The sequence below is a fragment of the Corythoichthys intestinalis genome, chromosome 22, assembly GCF_030265065.1.
Source record: "Corythoichthys intestinalis isolate RoL2023-P3 chromosome 22, ASM3026506v1, whole genome shotgun sequence".
NCBI lineage: Eukaryota > Metazoa > Chordata > Actinopteri > Syngnathiformes > Syngnathidae > Corythoichthys > Corythoichthys intestinalis.
Genome location: NC_080416.1, coordinates 29,412,610 through 29,438,579, shown reverse-complemented (window position 1 = coordinate 29,438,579; position 25,970 = coordinate 29,412,610). Strand labels below are relative to the sequence as shown.

General features: G+C 38.0%; 1 protein-coding gene across 9 annotated transcripts in view; it reads right to left on the bottom strand.

Annotated features, from left to right (window-relative positions):
• Window positions 1-25,970, bottom strand: part of clasp2 (cytoplasmic linker associated protein 2) — a 153,035-nt gene that overhangs the window by 75,486 nt on the left and 51,579 nt on the right. For 5 of the 9 annotated variants that reach the window (XM_057827956.1, XM_057827947.1, XM_057827948.1 and 2 more), the window contains exons 8-9: window positions 239-373; window positions 32-105 (exon numbers count right to left, since the gene is read on the bottom strand). In XM_057827956.1, the coding sequence (XP_057683939.1) occupies window positions 32-105; window positions 239-373 (209 nt within the window). Of the gene's footprint in view, window positions 1-31; window positions 106-238; window positions 374-4,892; window positions 5,197-25,970 lie in introns of those variants that run through there. The other 4 variants (XM_057827953.1, XM_057827955.1, XM_057827952.1 and 1 more) reach the window with 3 other exon arrangements.

Here is a 25,970-nt window from a genome sequence, read left to right as displayed (position 1 = left end):
GGCCAGGAATTGAGAATAGCACAATAGCTACCTGTACAGTAGGAACATCTGTGAAAGCTTTGACAAAGTCATCCTCGTCTACCGCTCCAGCGCTTTCCTTGGACCCTGCAATCAATACATTGGAATGCTCAAAGAAAATGGAAGCACTCAATAGGAAGACGACTGCTAAAGTGTTTACGAGGCACGGTGGTGGACGGTGATAATAAAGCATCATATTTCTAAGGAGCAGCACACTAACCTAGCTTTCCGCCGGCGGCGCTAGGGCGGCGCGCTGCCGCCGGCTCGGCAGTTTTCTTGGGAACTTTGGGGACTTTGAAGCCCGAGGAAGATGAGCGGTTCCCATCCACACTGTCGTCATCGTCGAAACTACGATCTGTGGAGAGAGCGGTTTGCAAGTCTTTCACACAGATACTGAATTGGCACATTAGTGTTTGAGTAGGCGTTCATTCGCCTGTCTTTTAAACAGTGGGTTGATCTTGGAATTTTGCTACATCTAGGGAATCAACTAGGGCGCTTATCTCCTCATTTTCTTTTGATATTTTTTCCACACACAATCCCCACACCTGCAAAAAAATCTAGAAGAGTGGTTCTTAACTTGGGTTCGATCAAACCCCAGGGGTTTGGTGAGTAAGTCTAAGGGGTTCGACGAAGTTTAAAGAAATACACACAGGGCCCCCCATATTAATACGCCTAGTACCATATTTTTGGAATGAGTTGGGAGGGTGGCAACAATGAACATTTGTTCATTCGCTCCCATCCCTCCCACTTTAAACGGATTGGACGTCTATGGCAGTCAATGGCAACCAATGAGTTAAATTTGAGGGCATTTCAGACCATTTGCTGTTGATTTTCAGTCACTTTCTGTTAATTTTGGGGTATTTCAGTATCACTTCCTGTTGATTTTGGGGCATGTATGGGTCACTTCCTGTTTATTTTGCGTTACAGAGTAGGAAGTGACCCGTGGATCTCCCCAAATGAATAAGCAGTGACTCAAACCCAACAGAAAGTGACCTGTAAATGCCCTAAAAATCAGAATGACTAGCTGCAAATGTTCTGGTTTCGAATGAACAGAATGAATGAATGGTTACCGAATTCATTCGCCCCTCCCAGCCAAAATGGATTGGGTGTATCGCCATCAAAGGCAACCGTAGAGCTAACACAGAAGAAGACTTTGGTAGCAACTTGTTGGTTCCTTTTTATTTTTAAACATTGACACCATTTTAAAACAGTATACCGAATCTTGGTAAGAGCATATCGATAACCATTTGGTATACAAAGTATCACAATACAGGGTTTCCCCTACATCAAAAGATTGTGGCGCACCGCCACACAAAATAAAAGCTGCCAAGCCTTGCAAAATGAGTTTTTTTTTTTTTTTTTTAAAGGCCATTTCAAACTAGTGGCAGCTTAGTGTGAAGGGTTCAGTGACCCATTCAATGTGTATTTTCGATCGGACTTTTCGGCAAAAGTGAGTGGAGGACAGCAGTCTTGAGCCGAACAGAAAGTTTGAATCAATTTGCACAGACAGGCGGGGCCCGAAATAGAGCCTTGCTCTATTTTCAGAGTGCTACTGCGCTAACGTCAACAACGCATCCAATAGAGGGGTAGGCGTACTTATATCTGTGCGACCAGGCTGTTTCGGCGGACAGATGTGCGCAATCACGGCTGACGAAACCTTGATTTTTAAAAAAAAAAAAAAAAAAAGAAGAAGAAGAAAGAAAAAAAAAAGAAAAAAAAAACTTTTGTGACCTCTCGGACACTTAAAAAATGACTCTCACACCTCTCCTTTCTAAGCTAAATGGTACCTCGATGTGTGTTTGTGTGAAAATGTAGTTCACAAACAACAACAAAAAAACTAAACTAAATCCTTCATAGATACCGCAGGAACAGTTGCAAATAGCAATTAAATATAGCAAAACAAATGAATAAAAATCGGAATAATAATAGTATAATACTAATAATGATGATGTAACAAATTGGGTTCTAATACGACGGCTGTGTTTTTGCATGCTGTTCCTGAACACACAAATAAATGATGGATCAAATTTTGTTGATGCGCTCTTATGTCGAGGTACTACTGTACTCTGGAGCGACTTATGTGTGAAATTATTAACACATTATTATATAATTTCACGAGATTTTAATACTAAACTATAAGAAGGGACTCAAGGCCTGTGTTTCAACGTAAGCTTAAAAAACAAAAACAACCGAGAAGGGCTGACCAAAATGCACAGAAAAGATCATTCCACTGATTATAAACTGCAAGCAGTCAAATATCATACCATAGCATACCTCACACTTATTGAAGCTATTATTCTCTATTCTATTTTTATTTTAATTTTAAATTGCCTTTCAAGAGGACATGTTCTAGTTGTTGGATTCTATTAAATAAATTTCCTCCCAAAATGCGACTTTTCCTCCAGTGCATATGCTTTTTACCTATTCATTGCGCATTTTTTGGCCCTTGTGACTTATAGTCCGAAAAATACAGTAAATCTAGGCAAAGTGATGTTTTAGACCAGGTTTTGGACTAATTTGCCCCCCAATTCACAGTCTTTATTCCATTTATTTTTATTTGCTAGTCCTCTACCTGATGGGAGGTGAAATTTTTGTTTTTTACTCAAATTAAAATCTTCTACCACCAATCTTGGTTTTATTAGATTGTTAAAAAGTTCCTGTTTTTAAGGGTCACCCTGTATTTCAGTGTTAAATTTGACCCCCCAAAAAAGCTTTATTAGACGATTCTGAAGTGGTCAGTGAATGCACACGTGAAACTTGCAGTGTTCGCTACCTTTAGCAAGGTTAAGAACCACTGTCCTAGAATAACACTCAATCATCCATTTTCAGAGCTGCCACTCATCCACTCATAATACTAGTATAAAACCAAACACAAAATAAAACAATGTTATTTCATAACATTAAATAAACATCTAAAAGACAAAATGAAAGAAAATCATGAATAAAGAGTAAATACAAAATATTTTTTAAAAACTACTGTATCATGATCAGTGTTGTTAATAACGGCGTTACAATATAACGGCGTTACTAACGGCGTTATTTTTTTCAGTAATGAGTAATCTAATTAATTACTTTTCTCATCTTGGCAACGCCGTTACCGTTACTGAGGCGGGAAAGGCGTGCGTTACCATGCGTTACTAAGTTGGTTGAATAAAAAAAAAGTCTGAGAGAAACGGACTCACGGGGACGAGAGCAGAACAGGAGTGGGGAAGACGCCATTGCAACCGCGATGCTAGACTCTCTTGGCCATAGCCGACAAACTACGCCCACATGACACGGTAGATATCATATTATAGATCTAGATGCATATGACAGACACTGCTGCATTGCCAACATGTTTTAAGGACTACATGCGTTTGTAAACAGCCGCCATCTTAAAGCAGTAGACCTCTCAGGAAGGCCCTGATGTAGAGATCCTTCCTAGCGAACCTAAGTAATTTTTTTTTTAATCTAAAATGCTCCTAAATCGGCAAAATCTTAACTTAAATCTATCTTAAATGATGAAACAATTTTAAAACTTACACATGTTTAAAGTAGACAGAAGGGAACTAATGCAATAACGGGAGAAATTTTAACAACTTTAACTATTGATTCACAACTTTAAATGACTTCCACACATAGCAAAGGTTACTAGCTAGTTATCGCAATACCCTTGTGTCTAGTTAAGTGGAGGGTAAAGAATTGGGCTTGGGCCAATTGTCCCCCAAACCCTTTAAGCTTCACATTGTGTGACCTGTTTTTTTTTTGTTTTGTTTGTTTTTGTTTTTTTTGGGGAGAAAAAAAAAATATCACTAGTTACTTTGCCAAGTAACTAATTACTCTTACATTCAGGTAACTGAGTTACTAAAGCAATTACTTTTTGGGAGAAGTAATTTGTAACTGTAATTAATTACTTTTTTAAAGTAAAATTAACAACACTGCATGGCACTAAATGCGTTAGTAGACAGCAGCCATCTTAAAGCAGTAGACTTTTTAGGACGGCTCTGTTGTAGAGAACCTTCCTAGCGAACCTAAGTAACTTTTTATCTAAAATACTTCTAAATCGGCAAAATCTTGACTTGAATCTATCTTTAAATGATGAAACAGTTTTAAAACTTTCATATGTCGAAAGTAGAGAGAAGGGAACAAATGCAATAATGGGAGCAATTTTAACAACTTTTAACAGTTGATTCAGGGTAAAGGGTAAATTAGGGTAAAGAATTGGGCTCGGGCCAATTGTACCAAAAACCTTCACAAAAAACTTCACATAGTGTGGCCAATGGTTTTTTTTTTGTGTGTTTTTTTTTTTTTTTGAGGGAAAAAAAAAAGTAATTATCACCAATTACTTTGCCAAGTAACTAATTACTCTTACATTCAAGTAATTGAGTTACTAACGCAATTACTTTTTGGGAGAAGTAATTTGTAACTATAATTAATTACTTTTTTTCAGTAAGATTAACAACACTGATCATGATTATTATTAGCTTCTCGTCTTTCTCCATGTGTTGCGGCACCATTTGAGTTCAAATGTTCATCGCTTGAAAAGTTATTTCAATGTGTGTTAGCACTTTAAAGCCAAAAAAAAATGGATTCATGATTGCTGGCATGAGAGCTCTAGTGACTTGCACAAGTATATCAAGGTGTTACAGACAAAACTAGACTAACTAAACGATGAATGCATCCATTCTTGTCAGAAACACAATTAAACGACAATGGGAAACACGGTATCGAGCTAGCTCGAACGAAAAAGCGACACAAGGCAATACAATAATATGTATGCACCAAAGTCAGCAGCAGACACCTTGCTCATTCATCAGCTGGCCCGCACACACAAATGGCACTGAAGAGCTCCAAACAATCATGCAAACAACGCCCAGGTCCGCCTCCACACTCACAGTCACAGATGCGCTGACAGATCAGTCGTCTCATGCTGGAGGAGGGCGTGCCTGGTGCCCCCTCTTCTTACAGAGCCTTACAAAAAATGCAGGGCAAACCACAACACGGCTGCAAAAAAATTAAAGCCCTCCGCCCCGGCAAGCGCCGGCATTTTCTTTCACTCCTCTTTCCGAGCTCTCAGAGTCCCCTCCCTTTGCTCTCTGCCGAAGTCTCGGCGGCCAATCGGACGAGAGGTGACATCATCTCATTACAGCCAGTGCGGAGGCAGCACACAGACACACGCAGGGAATTTTAACAGAGTTTCTGAGTCTGTGGCCAAGCTAAACTCATTAGCAATGATAAAACAGAAAGAACTGGCAAGGTCTAGACCACAGGTGTCAAATTTGTGGCTCGGGGGCCTCAACCGGCTCGTTGCATCATTTTGTGAATCCCGATTAAGTAAATCATGTGTATTGACTTCATGATTCTTGCTAAAATATGATGTAAATACATTTTCTGTAGACTTCAATAAAAGATCGAGGACTACAGAAATTAGAGAATATTGACAGTTTTAAAATTTTTTAAATGGGTAAATATTTTTATAATCATAAAAAAAATTTTTTTTCCAATTTTTGTTTTATATCTAAAAATTTCAAAACGAAAATGGAAAATTAAAATATAAAAAAAACGCGAGTAGTGTATTAACTTTTTCTAATTATTACTTTTTCTTATAATTCTTTCTTATAGTTACTTTTCTAATTAAGAATAAAAATATATAAAAATCACAATTACTTGACAATGAAATTTACTTCCGGTTTTCCTTTTTTAATTAAAACAACGCAAATAAAATCAACATTGCCATTGGTCATTTTTGTCTCTAAGGCAAGGTTTATACTGCAGGTCTTAATGGACAAATCCGATTTTTTCGTGTTTTTCCGACTCGAGTAAGCCATTAATTTGATGGTCTGAACGGGACAAGTCGCATAGGAGTGGACCATTTCAAATCCGATCTGGGCCACATTTTTCCAGAATGTGGCGGCGGTCTGAACTGTTAAGTCTCCCAAATGGGAACTCATGCAGCAATTACATCAGCAAAGTGCGAGAGCGGCACGCAAGACGGCAGCAATGTAGTTGTTCATTAGCGTTAGCGCCTAGCTTGAACTCGGCTTTTACTACGCAAGAGGCGAGCTTGACCACAGTCATAAAAAAAATACAATGAAGAAAAGGATAATCACGATAATGCTCAGTTTCTTATTGTGCGCCAAATGAGTCATATTTCAGTATTGCTTACATGGCCGAGTCAGGGCAAACTGACGCACACACAAAAGGCTTATGTATGTGCGTCATACACGCACAATGCGCATTTATTTGATGCTTTTACACATGCGGGTCAGTTTGCTCAGCATGTGTTGGACTGCAAAATAGTGTGCATGCGTAATACTTGAACGGGCTCAATGGACAAAGGCAGTCTGAACGGGCACGCCAAAAAAACAGCTATGACAAGAAAGAATTGTGCATTAAGACCTGCAATGTGAATCTAGCCTAAATGAGTCATTGTCTATGACAATAGATGTTGATGTATATTTGATAATAATCGATCAGATGTCGATAAATGGATAAATTGTGGCAACCCTCTGAAGGAAATCAAAACTACGATGTGGTCACGGACAAATACGTTTGTTCGACAAACAACAAAGAGTGATAAGAGGTGAGTCAAGACCATCATTTCTGAAGAATTTCATGTTGTCTTGCATCCAAAATCCATGTTGGTTGTTTACATTGAAAAATTTCACTTTGGAAATAAAAGTACTGACTTTCATTGTCACGAATTTATATTTTTTAACTGTCACTAGTGTTGCATTAAATGAACAAAAATTGAATGGTATATTAGAAATACAGCAAAAGTGGAAGCTCATGCATTCACTATTTTACACGTCGTATATACTGGTGTTTAAGTCGCTCCGGCAGATACTTGTAGATCGCACCCTTAGTTTGTGGTTAAAAAAAGTAGGTATTTTAGGTTGACTGTTGTACAGGTCGCACAGCAATATGTGAGATTTTTGGGCAAATTTTTGGACCAATTTTCCATGCCAATCTAGTTGAAACAAATAAAACTTATTTCTATTAATTTATTATTTATTGACTATTTGTATTTAGTAAAAACTTTCAGAGCCAATACGGTACTATTATTATATTATTATTCCGATTTGTATTCATAATTTATTTGTTATGCTCTGTATAACTGCTATTTGCAATAGTCCCGGCAGTATTTATTAAGGATTTAGTGTAGGTTTTCGGGATGTGGAACAAATTAATGGAATTATAATTTATTCTCATGGGAAAATGCTGCTCGACATACGAAGTCCTGGAACGAATTAATGTCGTATGTAGAGGTTCCACTGTATATAATCTAAGTGTGTTAGATATGGGAATACCTTCTAATTTTCTAATATGCAACAAGTGAAAAGGTTTTTTATTTTTTATTTTTTCAAAATTAAGCTAATCAAACTTTCCTTTTCTTTTGCATAACTGAAAATTAATTTTCAATTCCTGTATTGCAAAAACTACATATTAACAATGGAATCAAATGGAGTTATTTGGCTCATTATAATCAAGGGGAAAAAAGATTTTCATAGGGTTGTCATCTAGCTTGTGTCAGGAGCTATATATCGGCTACGCTGCTATCAGCTGTTTAGCAACAAATAATTTTATATGGAATGTGCCCACAGCCTGAGAGATGTCCAATTAGACACTACTGAAGCAAGGTATCCATGCTTGTGGACGAAGGGCAAAGAAATGAGAAAGGCAGTGAGGGGGTGGCAGAGATGAGCGCACACCAGACAACACGCACATAGTTGCTATGGCGACCTGTGCAGGCCAGCTTCGAGAGCAAAAAAAATTTTTTTAAGGGCTGATACACAGCTTCAATACTTCAATTTGTTTCATGACACACAGATATTTATAAATTATCCTGCATTACAATGACAGTTATACATCCTAATCTTATTGCTTTTAGAGGAATAGAGCACGCAGAATAAAAAGACCAAAATGAAAGAACAGTGTCGTCATAGTAACGCTGCTGACATTTTAGCAAAGAAGCAGGGGGAATGAAGGATTGAAATAATGACTGGTTTATCGCAGGAACAAATTGTGCAAGTGGGGGATCAAGTTAAATGTGTTTTTGTCAGGTGTAACTAATGTTTTCTCTCATGCTTCAGTTCTAGAGACAGTATAGGAATACAATATGGGTAGGAACCGCTGAGTACCTCGTGATATGATACGATTTTCGATACAAGGCTCATGATAACGATCTCACAATTATCGATTCCTGGGTCTGGAAATTATTTTACGACATTCTACAATAAATTTTTTTTTAAAAAACCTCTTCATCCGACTGCTGCAAATTGAATTAAGTTTATCAGTAGTACCATTCTAACAGAGTCAATGTTTATTGCAATGGCAACGAAAAAGTTACATTTTGGGGCATTTTAGGTTTTTTGCTTTTGATTTTGGGTTAGCGAACAGGAAGTGACCTGGAAATTTAATCCTCCCAAATGACTAGACAAGGGTGCAACAACTCATCAATTGAACTGATCAATAAATTAGTTTAGAGCTGAAACGAATACTCGAGCAATTCGAGTAACTTGAGTTTAAAAACTGATCCGAGTAATTTTATTCACCTCGAGGAATAGTTCAATTTTGCCAGCTCTAAGCATCACGTTTTGCCCGGACTACTTTTAATGCAGGATAACGCGCTGACGTCACGTGCGTAGAGGAAGAAGGAAAAAAAAAAAAAAATTAAAAAAAACTTACTGCAGCTGACAGCCGCTTCAAACTACGCTGACGTTGCTAAAAACTACGCCCGCATGATGCTAGTTTGGTAGCAGGTAATGTCCGATGCGTCTCATAGATATCGCATGCATTTAGAACTAGATGCGAAATGACAGACTCGGCCGCCACTGGGCAGCGTTAGTAAACAGCCGCCATCTTTAAGCAGTAGACTTCTAGGCGCTAATAAATATAAAGTTACTGTCACTCTCTCACGTAACGTTAGCCTTTCGGACGTGTATTACATACAGGCTTTATTTAATCTGTAAAAACATAGCGCTGTAGAGTGATGAGGGTGTAAAATTAAAACATAATAAAGCTAACTGTCAGTTTTAACTCAGTAGTAGTAGTAGTAGTAATCATTGCTGAATAAAACACCAAGTAGCACTGGTCCTTAATGTGCTCCAATACAGCAGGTATCATACATTTATTTTGAACACTGAAAAAACTCAAAATCCAATCAGTACTTACAGTTTAGACTAACTTAAAACTTAACTAGAACTTAAAAATAGCTTGACACAAATGGAAATTCAATTGAAACACGTGGGAAAAACACATAGCTTTCAAGTGATGTGTGTTATCAAGCGTAATTACATTTTTAGGTAAGAATTTTTTTTTTTTTCTTAAATAAAATCTCGAAGTTTTTTGAGTGAAAGCAGTGAATTTTTTTTTTCTAGTCACATCTGAGATGCAATTGTTGGCCGTTTTCAACAATGTACATCGAAAATAAAGACACTGATTGACTGAAAATGGTTCAATATTAGATTAAATGTCTTTTTTTCTCATGTATAATTATAATTGCTCTTTACCTAAAATTTTTTTTTTATCCGATTACTCCATTAATCGATAGAATTTTCAGTCGATTACTCAATTACTAAAATATTCGATAGCTGCAGCCCTAAATTAGTTGCCAACTAATTTAATGATTGATTTATGCCGGCAGCTGTGAGCAGTCCCTTCTGGGTCCTTGTTTGTTTTTAATATGAGGCTGGGCGCAAGTGATTAAAGCAAAAGAGAGAGTTCACTGCTACACTCAGGCTGGGTTGTTAAATCAATAATATCATGAAGTGCCGAGCGTTAGAAATTTCTCTTGTGTTGTTAGATCCTGTGCGCCTCTGTCAGAGGTGAGTAAATGAAGCAAATTGTATTGTTTGTATGCTTTGTTGATGAGGCGTTATTACTTAGTACGTAGCGCTAAGCTAGGGATTATGGTAATCAGTGTTTTAAGTGTCCGTTCGTTACTGTGTTTTGGAGAAGCGTATTTGCAATTGAGTTATTGTTAGACGGTAAAGTTGTCTCATTTCTTTTTATAAAGAAAGCACACACATAAACCCAGTTTAGAGTCTCTTTTCAACACAAACTCCCATTCAAACTGTAAACTGTCATACAAGAGTGTGCTTTGAAATTAGATTTGTACTGAATTTATGAACAACTGTTTATGAAAACTGATTTATTAGTCTGCCTCCTCCTTATTCAATTTTGTTTAGTTTGCTTAAAGAAAATAAATGATTTATTTTCATTAACACTTTGCCCACAAAAAAATGTCAATCATTGGCACTTTTGCTTTTTGTATGAACAGGACTTTTGTCAGATTTGTGTACTAATAAATTATTTCTATGTTACACGTATATTTAGAACATTGATTAAAAACAAGTTTGATGTACTTAACAGTACAGTTGTAGACTACAGTTGAGTCAGGAAGCTGTAGTAAAATATTTTTGAAGGCTATAGTCATCCATTTCATTTTCATTGTTACTTATAACATGCCTAAAACAACTTCAAGTTAAATTGTGAAGGTAATTGAAATTAATCGTCTGATTAATCGATGATAAAAATAATCGTTAGGTAAACGGTAGGTGACGTGTAAATGTCCTAAAATGAACAGAAAATGACCTGTAAATGCCCCGAAAATCAGAAAGGCTGGCCGCTAAAGCTCTGGTTTCAAATGAATGAACGTTCATTCTCACCCCCTCCAATCTAAATGGGTTGGGCGGCTAGTGTCTTCAATGGCATCCATTGACTTAACAGGGACACTATTCTAGTGGAAGATTGATAGAAACTTGTTAGTTCCCCATTTTTATTTATTTATTTATTTATTTATTTTTAAATAGTGACACCTTGTTAAAAGTTTTTTAAAGTGTTTTCGATTCTAGGCAGGAGCACATCGATAACCTTTTAGGATACAAAGTATCACGATATATCACCATTTCGATATTTTGTCACACCCCTACGAGAGTGCGACAAAAACAACACTGAATTCAATGCCAAATGCATGTTAACCCCATGCAAATCTAGACTTTTTTATTTACATAGTCCTGACAATACATCCAACAATGAAATCATCTGATGATCCGTGGTGACTCGAGAAGAAGAAGAAAGGCAGTATTACTCTTTGACCCGTACCCAATATGTTCGTTCATCTATGTACAAATCAAAGACAGCTAGCCTTAGGCTACGTCTACGCGAGGACAGATAATGGCCTTAAACGTTCAATTTATTATACTATACAGCATGTTGGCCACACTAATGCACCTTTTGTCCGGATGCTTTATTACACAGAGGAGCGGGCCATCTAATTTCTTAAACACGGGGTACCCGGTGTAGTGTAGCCGGGCTATCAGTGTAAAAATCAGACCCAACTGAAGAGACGCCATGAACTGCGCCATCGCCATTTTTTTGTGTAGCATTACGGCATCATAAACAACAATGGTGGAGAATGCAATGGACGTGGCTTTCCTGCTCCTCTTTTTACAACTGAAAGAGCTTGTAAATTTAACGCTTGAATATGTCCGAAGAAGACATCGAACAACACCGAAAAATTATAAGCTTCCGGTTCAGAGGCGCAGACATCACGCACACGAAGCTGCTCATAAACACACCTTAAATTTAGTTCGGACAGGACAAATATTGTCTGAATTACAAGGCAAAAAAATGATCCTTCCTAGTGTAGACGTAGCCTTATATCTTCAAATAAGCTCAGTATTTTCAAAAGTAATTTCATGATCAAACCATATAACATGAAAAATAAGCAGCAAGAGTTGTTCTAAAACACAAATCAAAATGGATGCATCACACTCATCACATGTAACATGACTTAAAACAAAGGCCAGGATTCTTATATTGTAGACAGACAGATAGGTATAATTAGAGATCCCAAGTGAAGGTGACGGGGGAATAAAGCATAATATTCCAAGCACAGATTTCCCCTGGCAACCCGCCGAGTCTTGGAAACGGGGTCACGCTTTTCTTTCGCAGAGCTGCAGAGGCACTGGGGCAGAATGAAATTGTCTCCAAGTGAGTGTGTGTGCAAGTGTGTGTGCTCGTCATTGTCAACACCAAAAGTATGCAAGCGATGAAAGATGCTTCTTGCGGTCAGTTTGCAAGTCGACAAATGTGTTTGGCTTGCACGCCGCTTTTTGGTCTGTACCGATTGTCGTCATTTCAGACTGGCCCAAGCAAAACAAGTCAGACTTTGGCTTTTACCACATAACAAAACTGAGAAGAAGAGTGGGCCAACTCGCTTTTTGTAATTTTTGAAGCAGCCTGATTATGGCAAGAAGATCTGAGGGCTTGATGACTTCTTCTGGATACTTGTTTTCACAGAAATTGCTCAAATCAAGCAAGACTGAACGATGCTAAATAACATTTGCTTGTAAAAGTAACATAAGAGATGCGCTAACACCTGAGCAAAAGCACTGCTTACTTTTAGTGTTGACCAAACAAATCAGGAAAAATACCGAGTATAACCAAATACAACCAAATATGCAAAAATTAAAGCTAAACCTTCATCTGGAATATGTGATTTTTCTACTAGTGACAAAAAAATGAGTTAGCAAGCTCTACTTCTCTGTGTTTCAGTGCTACCTTTTGGGAATTATTATTAAACCATTTAGGGCTGCAGCTATCGATTATTTTAGTAGTCGATTAATCGATGAACTACTTCGTTCGAATAATCGAGTAATCGGATAAGGAACATGAAAAATCAAAATACCTGAGCAGAGCCTCAAACAGTATAAAAAATACAATAAATGAGGATCTATGTACAACGAAAGAACAATCGGCTAACTTACAAAGCAAACGTCTGCTAGCTTAAATGCTATAAAATGCTAACTTTTTTTTATTTTTTACAATGTTCTTAACAAATTGTTCAGACATATAGTCCTACAAAAAAAAATGGCTAAATATATCTATAAACTAATTTACAAATGCATTAAAAAGCATTAGCTCAAACAAAAACCTAGCTTACATTGGTCTTAACAGGGAGCAGTTAGATTCAGCCATGTGAAATGAGGCAGACCAGAGGGCAGTGTATTCACCCTAATCAATAAAACTAAATGCAAACACTTTCAAAATAAACTATTACAACGCCACTTTAATTAAACAAATATTCGAAGGAACAAAAATTTGAAATTTTTTTTCTAATCGAATACTCGAGTTAATCGATTAATCGTTGCAGCACTAAAACCATTATCAAAATCATAAACGCTTATAGAACATAAGCAACAAAGCCATCGAGACACATTTTCCGGCAAATAAGAAATTACATTCTGCAGAGAAATTAATGAATAGTATCAACATTTTCAACCTTATACTCCTTATAGGGGTGCAACAATATATCAAAGAACTGATATATCGCGATACTTTGGAGCCCAAAGGTGATCGATACAGCATGCTCCCGCCAAGAATCGATATATTGTTATAACTCATTTGCTCCCAAAAATGTATAAATATGTTCTATTGTTAATTGTTTCAGTGTCACAAAGACGTATTTATACGTCTTTTACATTTTTTTTGTTGTTGTTGTTTTTTTCAGAAGAGACATCTCTGGGTTCTGATTCAATTTAGCTCCAAAGCACAAAGCTGAAAATCCATTTTAAAGCAATAAAACTGGCCACTGGAGGGCAGTAGCGCATTTGGTAAGACCCGCAACCCGATTCAACGGCAATGAACGGCCAAGCCGCATGGCGGAGGACGACCGAATGGATGCCAGGCGACGGACGACCGAGCAGAACGACCAGGACTACTAGCGCAGCGGACGATGCCTTTGAGTCCGTGCTACTTGCGAGCAGAGCCCGCAGAGACTCAAAAAATTTAATCTTTATGAGACGGGCGGTGATGAGGTAAAAGTTTAACAGGCTGTCGCGGCCGGAACAACGTCATCTTTCAGTTAGTTATGTGTAAACAAATTGTTACTTTGCTATCAAAAGCTCTATTTGTCTTGTTGTTTATCTTAATTTGTAGAATGAAAACATTATTCAGATGTTTGGGATGTAACTAAAGCAAAAAATAGCTGTGTTAAAGTCAAAGTTATGTTTGAAATGTATGCTTTCAGAATAAGCTCAATTTCTCCGTTTTTTCATCAGAAATTGGAAAATTGCTCAAACTAAGCTATTTTATAATGCTGATTTCTAAAGAACGGAAAAAGATATGAACAAACTTTTTTTTTCCTGCTGAAAGAAGAGTAATCTTTCTTTTGGTGGGTTCCATGTTTATATAGTAATCGAACAGAATTTTCTGTGGGACAAGCAAAATCAGTCAAAATCCAGTAAAATGGCAGGGAGAGAAGGGCCTTGCGCCGGTGAAAATGGCTGGGAGTGAATGAGTTTAAAAAGGTGTCAAGTTTTTTTGTAATTATAAAAAAAAAAAAAAAAAAAAAAAGAGGTTGAGACCAAAATCTTCCATTAGAATAGTGTCTACATTAGCTCAGTTGCCGCCACGGACGGTGCTAGACGTCCCATTTATTCTGACTGGATTGGCTGTCTCGCGCTGTCAATAGCACTGAAACTTGCGCATTTACAACTCACTTCCTGCTCATTTTAGGGCATTTACAGAGTCCTTCCTGTTGATTTTGAGTCATTTTCTTTTTATTTAGGGACATTTTTGAGCCACTCCCTGTTCAGCAACCCAAAATCAACAGAGCGTGACTTGTAAATGCCCCAAAATCAACAGGAAGTGACCTGTAAATTAGGCCTGTCGCGATAACAAATTTTAGTGGGCGATAAATTATCTCAAAAATTATTGCGCCCCAATTTTTTTTTTTTTTTTTTTGGGGGGGGGGGAGCGTTTATTTATTTACCGTCGTGATCATCGGTATCATTGACATTTGCAAGATGTGATATGAGCAACCCGAAAAAAACGAAGAAAAGACTAGGGCTGACGAGAGAAGCATATGCTTATCAAGTCCCGCCCCCTTTTAACCGATTTACAATAACACAGTGAGAATACAGTATATATTAATAGATCAAGTACACCCATTTAAATGCAATTAATGTTTACTTTTAAATTAAAAAAATACCTTTTAAGAAATCACAACTAAAAACAATAGACCATGCCTCTTTCAAGTAAAAGACAACAATATTAATAACGCACAGAAACACATAATAAATGTCTTTTTTCAAGAAAAAATAAAATTGCACTTAATAACTGAAGCATTTAGGCACATAGGTATAAAGTTGCAGTAACAGTAACTGCACTTCAACAACAACAGAGAAAAATAGACTAATTAAGTAGCAGTCACAAAAATTTGGCTCCCAAAGGTATCAAATATCATTTAACAGAGGCAAAACGGTCTCATTTCTTCAGCAATGTAGCGGACTTCACTTTCCGTGAGGGAACGCTATTTTGCGCGGTGTCGTTTGTATTTCTCACATCAAGCGAATCCCTCTAATTGTCAATTAACGTGACGAGGAGGCTCCGCTTGTTGCGATGCAGTTTTCTTACTAAGCAGTGAAAACTGGAGAGGATGATAGTGTTTCAAATGAGCAAGTAGATTTATTCTGTTGGCCATCTTTGTTGAAACAACCTCCAGAAACATTTTGCAGACTGGTTCGTCCTCTTCCTCATTACGCTCGCTCATTGCTGTGCGCCGACAGTGCACTCGGCCCTGCCTCCATCCATTAAATGACGGTCACTCAAACTCAAATGTATAAAACGAGCATACCCAGAAGTCAATAAAACAGAGTGGCACAAGGAAGATGAACTTTAAACAGCGCTGTCAAGCACGTCTGCCACACATCTGCCGCAAGCGTGTGCGTCATGCGCGCACGCACGCACGCAATTGATAAACGCACGCGCGCGCGAGGCGATAGATCGCAGCAGGAAAATTACCGTATTCATTTTTATATACCGCGCGATAAATGGAATTATTGCATATTGCGACAGGCTTACTGTAAATGCACCAAAAAGAAGAGGAAGTGACCGGAAATCAACAGAAAAAAATGACGTGAAATGCCCCCAAAATTTAACTCATTGCCAGGTATTGGCTACATCTGACGGCCATAGACGTCCAATCCGTTTGAAGTGGGAGGGATGGCAGCAAACCGCCACCCTCCAGGTTCAAACAGATTAGTCTACACAAGGGCGTAGGTTTGCATAGGGACGGTAGGGACGTAACATTACCAACTTTTCAGGATGCTTAAATTGTCCCCACCAACTTTTAAGCAACCTTATTTGCATGATATAATGACTTCAGTTATATAGGTAATTTAGATTTTCTTCCCATATGTTGTAAGGATAGAATTGACCATACCATTACCGTGCAGCCACTGTAAGTAATGTAAAAACATCAATGTTGTGTAGGAGGGGAACACACCACAAATTCTGTCAACGTTTATTAAACTAAGAAATGTAGTGAACCATCGGTTACCGCCTTCACACCCATTTTCGATTTTGTTTTATTTTATTTATGTGGTCTTAAAGCAGTTCAAGGGAGCTTTCTTTTTTTGTTTGGCTGTGCTTGTGGACAAAAACAGTCGTGTTTTAACTGAACGAAGGCTCCATTTGTATACCCTAAATGAGAATTTTTTTTTTTGTTATATATCTAATTTATTTAGACAAACAATTTTAATTATTTCTTTTGCATTCCTGAATACTTAACAGATGATTAACAAGTTTGTATTTCTTGTGTATGTTCATATAATTTGTCTTCAAATCATGCAATTCAAATTTGCTAATAAAATCCAGGCATTAATTCTGGAATTGTTCAGAATATTTCTTTACTAGTTTTTGAAAACAAAGGTTTGAATCGAACGGTGTATCACCTGAACCAATGCATATGAACTGCAAAAACCCACCTCCTTAGAACTGAAAGAAAAAAACAACAACAAATTCCCTTGTTTTCCAGTGTAAATCTACTAGAAATAAGTGGAATTATCTGCCAGTGATTCAAGTAAATTTTGCTAGGATTTCTTGAAATAAGAAAAATAGCTAGCTGATATATGTGAAACATATTTATTTTAAGCAAAAGGTTTGTATATTATTTAAAAAAAACTTGTCAGAAATGTTCTTAATACAAGAATAGTTATTGTTTAAAGTGCATGTGACACGAAAAAGCATGTTTATTTCATAATGCACGCTGTATTTTATGCTCCTGAATGATATGGACCGCTTGAATGTATGTGGAAGCGATCGCTATATTTATTTAATTTTTTGAATCCCGCCCCATGAAAATGAGTGACTTCCGGCTTCGGTCTTGCATTTAGGAGGTAGGCGCTGTGACGTGTACGGGTAAGGGCGCCCTCTTCACTAAACAGCCGTACTGTTGTGTATGAGGAATAAGGATTCAGCTGATTTTGCGGATTAATACGTTTATCTTTCATATTACGCCAGCCAAACGGCTGCAGAAAAATCTTGCTTTATGAGGGAGAGGCGTGTGCGCCTTTTTGGAGTTTCAAAAGGTTCCCATTCACCTTGGATCTTGGCCAAGCCCTACTACTGTAGGACCCCTGGACTTACGAGGAAGTGAGTAAACATCTTGTTTTGTATTATGTCAAATATTAATACAGCGATTACAAAGTAAACACTACAAACTTTCTTTAAATAAAGGGCTACTTACGTTTGATCATTGATAGGCATATAAAAAGCTCCTTAAGCACATTAGCTGCACGTTAGCTGCACAACAACTGCAGCCGCCCTCCTCCGGGGAACGAACTGTAAATTGCTCTCCGCCGGGCGGGTTGCCGATCCGCGAAGACAATCGACAACCCAGTTGTCATGTCAAATAATCCGGGCTAGTTATGTGTGATTTTCCGCTTCGAAGACTTTGAAACATCACTCGGTTCGGGTTAGCATGTCGGCTAGCTGTCACCCCTCTTGGTTTGTTTACATTCTCCAAAGCCAGGGAAGGGAAATTACATATGTCCGATTTAGGTGTCATAAAATATCGTTCGGGAGGTGCCACAGTAAAGGTGAAGTCGACAGTTTTGACCAATATGGAGTAATTTTGCCATGTCGTCCTGAATAAGTGCATTTTTATTATTTCATAATCCATTTAGCACAAGACTGTTATTTGTCATGACCATGCCATTTATTCAGCATTCGGGGAAAATACTTGGATAAAAAGAATATCCTGTAAAAATATTGAAGAGACAGAAACAATGACATTTTGCAGCTCTCTTCGTCGCGTTTTCCTCGTTGTGAATAGTTCCCCCTCGACGGGCTGACGGTCCTTCTCAAGCCATTTATTTAGCTATTGGGGAAAAAAACTTGGATAAAAATAATATCCTGTAAAAATATTGGAGTAGATAGACTGAAACAATGACATTTTGCGGCTCTCTTCGTCGCGTTTTCCTCGTTCTGAATAATTCCCCCTCAATGGGCTGAATAGTAAAACCGATGAGCCAAGTCTCCCGCTGACGTCATCCACCTGTTGGGGACGCTCGAGCCCTATAATGGTAGGCGTGGCTAACCGGCAGATTAAAAGACTAATATCTCATCATCTGCGCTTTGCTAAATTGTTGTATATAGTCGAATCGTCTCAAAATATGATTCTAATTCACATAATAATGCTATTTAAGACTTTTTTTCCTCCTGTCGTATGCTCTTTAAAGCATTATTTGATTTTTTTTTCTTCATTTAGGTGAAAAATGACAGACTTTTAGATGTATGGGCTTAATAAGAACAAATAGTACTTAAAGTGGAAGAATCTGACGCATTAATCTGTTAACTAGTTTTAACACTCTAAACAAGATGGAGAAAATGATTTGACTACAAAAACAGCAGATTAAGACATCATAAATTTGCGGCGTGAAAGTTAGTATAAGTATATACAGATTTATTTTGCATTAATCATTTAGCCTATCAATTAATAAGCTTCTTATTGATGAGAAATGTAGCCCTGACCCTGTTCACCCAATCTGTTTCATTTTATTAATGTCCCATCCCAGCATAAAGTGTACATGCAGGTTATGCGGTTATATCTTCCCGACCAATATTATGACCAAACCTACGCTCTTGCGTCTACAAGTGATAAACTGATTCCAATTCAGAGCAAAACATTTGAAAAGAGCTTGTTTTTCTGTTTATTAGTCAGATTGTAGAATATCCTAGAATGATTTCCTGACTCATGTATCGATAATTGTTGTCTCGCCATATCAAACCTTGTATCGCAAATTTTATCATCTCGTGAATTACTCAGTTGTTCCCACCCCTAATTCCTAGGGCGTGAATGTTGCCGAAAGAGATCCTGCCAAATGGCTGCACTACAGATACGAGTCTTTTTCACAGACCACAACAAATGCACATCACAATTTAACACTCTGAAATGCAAAATTTCTCCCCCCAAAAGTTCAGTAAAATTCATTTTCAATTATTTTCATAGAGCGTGTGTATGTAAATACTTTTTAAATCTATGTTCAGTCACGCTTACGCTGTTTGAGACTTAAAAAATCGACTACAAGCTACAACACAGAACCCAGAGAAGGTAGGTCGTTGTTGGATGGGACGGGCTTTCATACAGAGACACTGCATCCCGTTGTCATACACAGTAATTAGAGGACACCGGCCCCAGTATACAGTAAGTGTTAAACTTCACACTCTTGCTTCAGACTCTCCAGCACTCCAGATAAACAGAGAATTAAAAACAGTGATTCCAGTCAGGTGACTAAATTGCCATCCTTACAACAATATTCACCCGTAACACAAAGGAATTTACCAAAGCAGAGCTTTCATGGATTAATCTGATACCCTATGGTGATTATCTTTTGTTCTGGTGCCAGCGACAACACAGCAAGATGGGATTAAACAACGCACGCTTACCGCCGCCATCTTTCCCAAAAGCCATAGCTGGAGCTGACTAAAATCTTCCTCTTCACCTCCTCCCTTTCAGCCTCGCTGTGTGCCCGTCATGATGAATGGGGACTAGGAGGCGACAGGCACGAGAGGCAGCGACCCGACGACTGACGACCAAAATCTTGGTCAACTTCCTCTTTTCCTAAATCCTTCTTCCCCCTCCCTTTACTCCGCAACAGCTGCCTCAAAGCCCTGAAGAGGGCGATTACTTCTTTCCCTTTTCAGGTTTAATGGCTCCAACTAAATACTCTGCATTAGGCTAGTTTTAGTGACACTCTTTTGTTGCTGTTCAAATGTCGGCAAAGTGATTTAAAGCTGTCCACCCCTCTAGTACAGGGGTGTCAAACTCATTTTCATTCGCGAGCCATATTCATGGCAATTATTTCTCATGTGGGCTGGACTAGTTATTTTTCGCCAAGTAAGTTAACTCACCGGCTGCCGTTGACGGCGCCAGAATTTCCATTGGATGTCTAGTGCCGTCAATGGCACTGAAATATGAGCATTCACACCAAGCCCTCCAAGTTTAAGTCAATTGGACGTCTATTGTTGGAAGCATAAGAAATAATTCTGGGTCACTTCCTTGTAATTTTAGGGTACTTACAAATTACTTCCTGTACATTTGCAATCCTATCCTGTTTATAGTGGGGTATTTCCGGGCCACTTCCTGTTCATTGGTCACTACCTGTTGATTTTGAGTCACTTGCTGTTAGGGGTGTAACGGTACACAAAAATCTCGGTTCGGTACGTACCTCGGTTTTGAGGTCACAGTTCGGTTCATTTTCGGTACAGTAAGAAAACAAAATGCAAAATATAAATGTGCTAGTTGTTTATTACACACCTTTGTGCTTTCAACAATGGGAACATTAGCCAATACAAAGCTAGAATTCTGCTCAAAAAGTAGCGGGTATTTAAAGATAATCCAACAACAATTTGCCTTTCAGACCCCGCGTATTGGTCAGCTTTCTTTCTGAAAGAAAGAAGAAAAAAGAAGTCCTGTGCTAAAGAGAAAAGCAATCCCAATGACAAAGATTTTGACATGTATTTTACAAATGAAATGCCTCAATGAATCATTTTTTTTTTCATATGAACTATTTTCAAAAGCTTTATTGGTGGATTTTCTCAAGTTAAAGCACCGCATAGAAATTAATAAATTGTGTAAGCAGGATCTGTGTATTATTCTTATGTTTTACTTCATTTCAATTTTTTTTATTTAAATGGGCTACTATTTATTTTATTATGTGTTTATAATTTACAAATGTGATGTAGTATTCATTTATATTGTATACTTTATGTTGTATAACTTTAGTTCCTATGTGAATATTAGTTCCTACTGGTTTTGTTGTGGTAGGAAGGTTTTGTATTGAACACGGGGCTGTGTCGGTTATTATTATAGCAGAGAAGACAGCAGTAAATCAACAAAGACAAGTCAACTGTGCCCCAATCTACCACTCAAGAGATCTGATGGCCTCAAAAAGTGGGTTACGATTGCATATTAGTTTGAAAATCGACCGAATCCACCGTATTTTTACATGAGTGACTTCCGGTCTGCCCGATCCTAGCTACCAGTGTTCTGCCAAAATCTGCTACATCGGCAAAATGTCCTACATTAGTCGAATTTGACACCCAAAGTACAACCGTGCGCTCTAAACTTGTTTTGTTTAGATGCATACAGGCAGAACGTACTAAAAACATGCCATAAGAAAATACTTAAATGTAGTCATATCAAATAAGGACGGTTTTAAATACGCTACGTGACTAATGTGGTCAACTGCTTCAAAGCTAACACAGAAGAGCACAATGGTTAAAAGTATGAGAGGGTAATACATGCAAAAATATTTGAGGCAACGAAAAGGTTCTAAAAAAACTAAATAAAAACAAAAATAGTGAGTACTCGCCGCTCATAACCGATGTGCGCATGCGTGCGGATGCTTGCGCAAGCACGCTGAGCATTGTGTAGGGCGTTTCGCCGCGTAGCAAGGAATGGCCGAACACCGAACATAGTATTGATGCAGGAGGGTCACGTCTCGCGTCAAATAATAAACTCTGCCGTTCTTTTTGCGTGCGTCGTGTTGAGCCGCTTCTGGGACGCGTCTAACACGCGGATGCACTGCGACTGGTGTGCATTGGCTGATTGACTTTAATGCCCGCGTTTCACTGCGTTCTCGCGGCGGCCACGTTGTTGCGCCGTTGACGTTTTTGGGTGTCCTAGGTGTCTAGTGTCCTACCGTGTTGGTCCTCATTATAGTAGAGAAGACGGAGAAAATATAATCTACACAAAGAAACTGTAACCCGATCGACTCACAGCCTCGAAAAGTAAGGGTTACATTATGTCAGAAACTCGTTCGGTCACCTCTGTTCTGAACCGAGCACCACGTACCGAAACGGTTCAATACAAATACATGTACCGTTACACCCTTACTTCCTGTTGATTTCGGTGCATTTTTGGGTCGCTTTTTTGTTGATTAATTGGCTGTCATTGACTGCACTAGATGTCAATTCCATTTTGACAGGGAAGTGGCTGAACTAACAAATGTGACGTTAGAGCTGGGCCGTTTACCGAAAATTTAACGTTACCGAGATGGGTTGCGATGACCGACGTAAATTAGTTTTTTAATGAAACGAAAAAATGTCTTTTCGGCCCGCTTTGACTATGTGTAGTTCAGCTATGCTCATTCCCCTTTAAGAAAGTTCAGTCTATGTACTTACGTGTGAAGTCACGTGGCTATCCGGAAAAACAAACAGAAGCATGTTGCTATCAACCGGTGTGCTAACGCTACAAGTGAACGTGATGGAGTCGGATAATAGTAAAAAGGCTACCACCTGTAGGACGTTTCGCAGATGTATGACATTTTGGCAAAACACCGGAAACAAATGCTCTCTTCATGAGACGTGAGGTCGCCATAAACTCCGACTGCAGCTCTAACGTTTTCGAAGCGGCGGAACTCAATGAATTGATGCGGGAGCACTGCTTTTGGCATGGACTGCACCGAGCAATCAGTATGTCGTGTTATTTTGTATCTATGTGTGTGTGTGTGTTTTTGACTTCTCTGATAGCTTTTATAATGGTCATCATTCAGCATTAAGTATAATCAATGAGTGTAGCCTAAACTATGACCGTTTAATGGCCACAGCTATTATTCCTGTATGTGCTTGCTTTATTCTGTGTCATTACTGCCATCATAAAATCTTGAATGTTTCATTGGCATAAGAGTTTGAGCAGTCTAGATTAATGTGTGTGTGTTTTTGTGTGTGTGTGTGTGTGTGTGTATGTGGGGGGTGCATGCGTGTATTTCAGAAAATGTTAACATGCTACTTTTTCGCAGTAGGATCTTTAACGATAACACTTTATAATATCTATCCGTTTTACTAGTTAATAGATCATTAGTAAACTGTTGATAAATGATTTATTGTTGGTTTGTGAAGTATTTTTTAACAGTTTGTTAAGCATTTACAGGGTGTTCCAATATGGTTGACCCCATTCTAAATGCCCATGCTACTTGATGGCTCTTAATAAAACTATATACACTTTATGTTGAAGGTCATAAGTTTTATTGGTTAAATATACAAAGAAAAGTACAAATATTTGTTGGTTCTATGGCAGATTTCCATAAATGTGCAAATGAGCGCTGCCTGCAAAATGCCTTATCAAAATGCCTTTTCTTTTGAAGTGAACGGCATTTCTTAACCTGAAAAGATAGAAATGCCAAACGTTACACACAAAAACTTGAAACGTTTCTACACAAACTGTGTTTCAGGTTAAGAACACCCTGTAAATGCTTAACAAACTGTTAACAAATACTTCACAAATCAACAATAAATCATTTATCAACAGTTTACTAATGATCTATTAACTAGTAAAACGGATGGTTATTATAAAGTGTTACCACTTAAACACTTGAGTGATCATGTCACAGCAGCCATTAACAATAAGCTGTCTGATACTCGGTCCCCTGTTTGAGGTGAACTGTTTAAGACCCTCTTGCTGTAAGTCATTTGTGTTACATTTTTGCCATATCAATATTTATAATGTTGTACATTGTTTAAATCATACAAGCCATTTTAAATGTTTATATATTAATGCTTGTTGTTTACAAGATAATTTTATATTCTTAAAGTTTACACTGAATATACAATTGTTAAATATGTTAAATTGAAAGCTGGTAAATAAATCAATGAGAAATGATTTATTTGTATTTCATGCATTTATTCAGATTTTCAATTCATATAACAGTCCGTTTGGGTGAATTTAGCATCATTTATCGTTATCAAGATAAATCTGCTCAATTTACCGTGATAGGTACTAAAGGCCATATCGCCCAGCCCGATGTGATGTCAAAATAAAAGCATGTGATTCTGTATGTATGTACAGAATGAATGAGCTAGAACGTGCCTGCTAGAAAGAACAAACCCCGCGGACCTTATTGGACCTGGCCGCACGTTTGACACCCCTGCTCTAGAATACGTGTTTTAAAATTAATTGTTGGACAAAAACTCCAGTTTTTTTTAAAAATGGCCATAACACGTTAAAATGCCAGGTTTGAGCAAATCAGTGTTGTTTTTGTCAACGATGACAAAAATATTTCGTCAACGAACACTTTTTTTTATGACGAAGATGAGACGATGAAGAGCTAAAACATGTTTGGGAGACTAAACCATAACGAGCCTTATGCTAGTTTAAATAGGACTACGAGATTAGTCAAAATATTGGGAGATAATACTACGAGAATAAAGTCATACATTGTAATATTACGAGATTAAATTAGTTTTGTTGCTTATTTTAACGTTACGCGAGCGGGACAAAATGCGTCTGGTCTGAACAGTTCTTAACACTGAGAGACATGCATACCAGATTTCATATTGCTGAAGGACAAATGAACCTTGAAATGAACAAAATGTCCTCTAAATTGCATTTCAAGCATTGCTACAGTGATTTATTTCCCATAAAAACTATGACCAAGAAAAGCATTCACACGAATGTCAAATGAACAACAAACTAACAACACACTAACGCCCAATGACAACCCACTTCCAACTACAGTTTAAATCGGACATGCCCTGCTGCATTCTAATGATTCTAACATACATGCTCATTAATACCAGAGCCAATGCGCAGCCACGCAGCTGCTTGGGTTAAAAGTAAACACGCTCTGTCTGCCAGTTTGGCCTCCTCTCCACCGTCCAACCTCGGTTGCCACCAGAGACAGCATCTTTGAAAAGAGCCGCTTGGAATAAGCAAGCTGATGTGTGTGATATACAGTGACACCTCAGCCTAAAGATACACTACAGTGTCTGGCTAATAGCAGGACTAACATGAACGCAATATGAGCGGCTTACATTTGGCAGCGAAGGTATAGAAAATGACACTATTCAAATGGGAAAAAAAAACCATTAAAAATTAAAAAATGATTGAAAAAGCTCTTTAAGTTTCAGGATAAAAAATAAAAACTAAACCAAAAAAATAATGTACTTGACAACCAATAATTATGGAATCGAAATGTTAAGATTGATATTGTATTTAGAGCTGTCCCAACTAGTCGATGTCATTGATGACGTACATGCATCGACGAGCACAACTTCCCGTCGACGGTGAATGTAAAAAAAAAAATATGCGAGGAAAGTTGAGAATGTCTGTCTAACGCTCGGTATGCAAGCGGGTAAAGCGGCATTAAGCCAAAAAAGCGCACCAGAGTGGCCAAAACATTTGACTTATTTCAACGAAACAAAGGAGGGTACACTCTTGTGTCCTGTCTCTTCAATGCCAAGCTTGCACACCAGGCTGCCCACGGGCTGTGAATGAACACCTAAAGCGCTGTCACCCAGTTATAATTTTGGAAGACAGGAGACAACAAGCTGGCAGATCGTAAATCCATTTAAGTAACTAATGACATGTTTTATTGAGGTTGCTAAGCTTGTCGCGATATGCAATGAGTCCATTTATTGCACGATAAATAAAAATGAGGGCGGTAATTTTACGGCTGCGTTTTATCGCCACGTGCATGCATGCATTTGTGCATGCGTGTAGATGGCATATGGGACTCCAGTTCCTTTCATAGATGTTTATTGGTCATCAACACGCCATAGAATTAAAGTTCAGACGTACTAAAGAAAGAAACACATCTATATTAAACACTGTAAACGTTAGCATTGCTATATTGAGGCCAATAGGGAAAAAAGACAACCTACTTTAGCCTGCTAAAAAACAT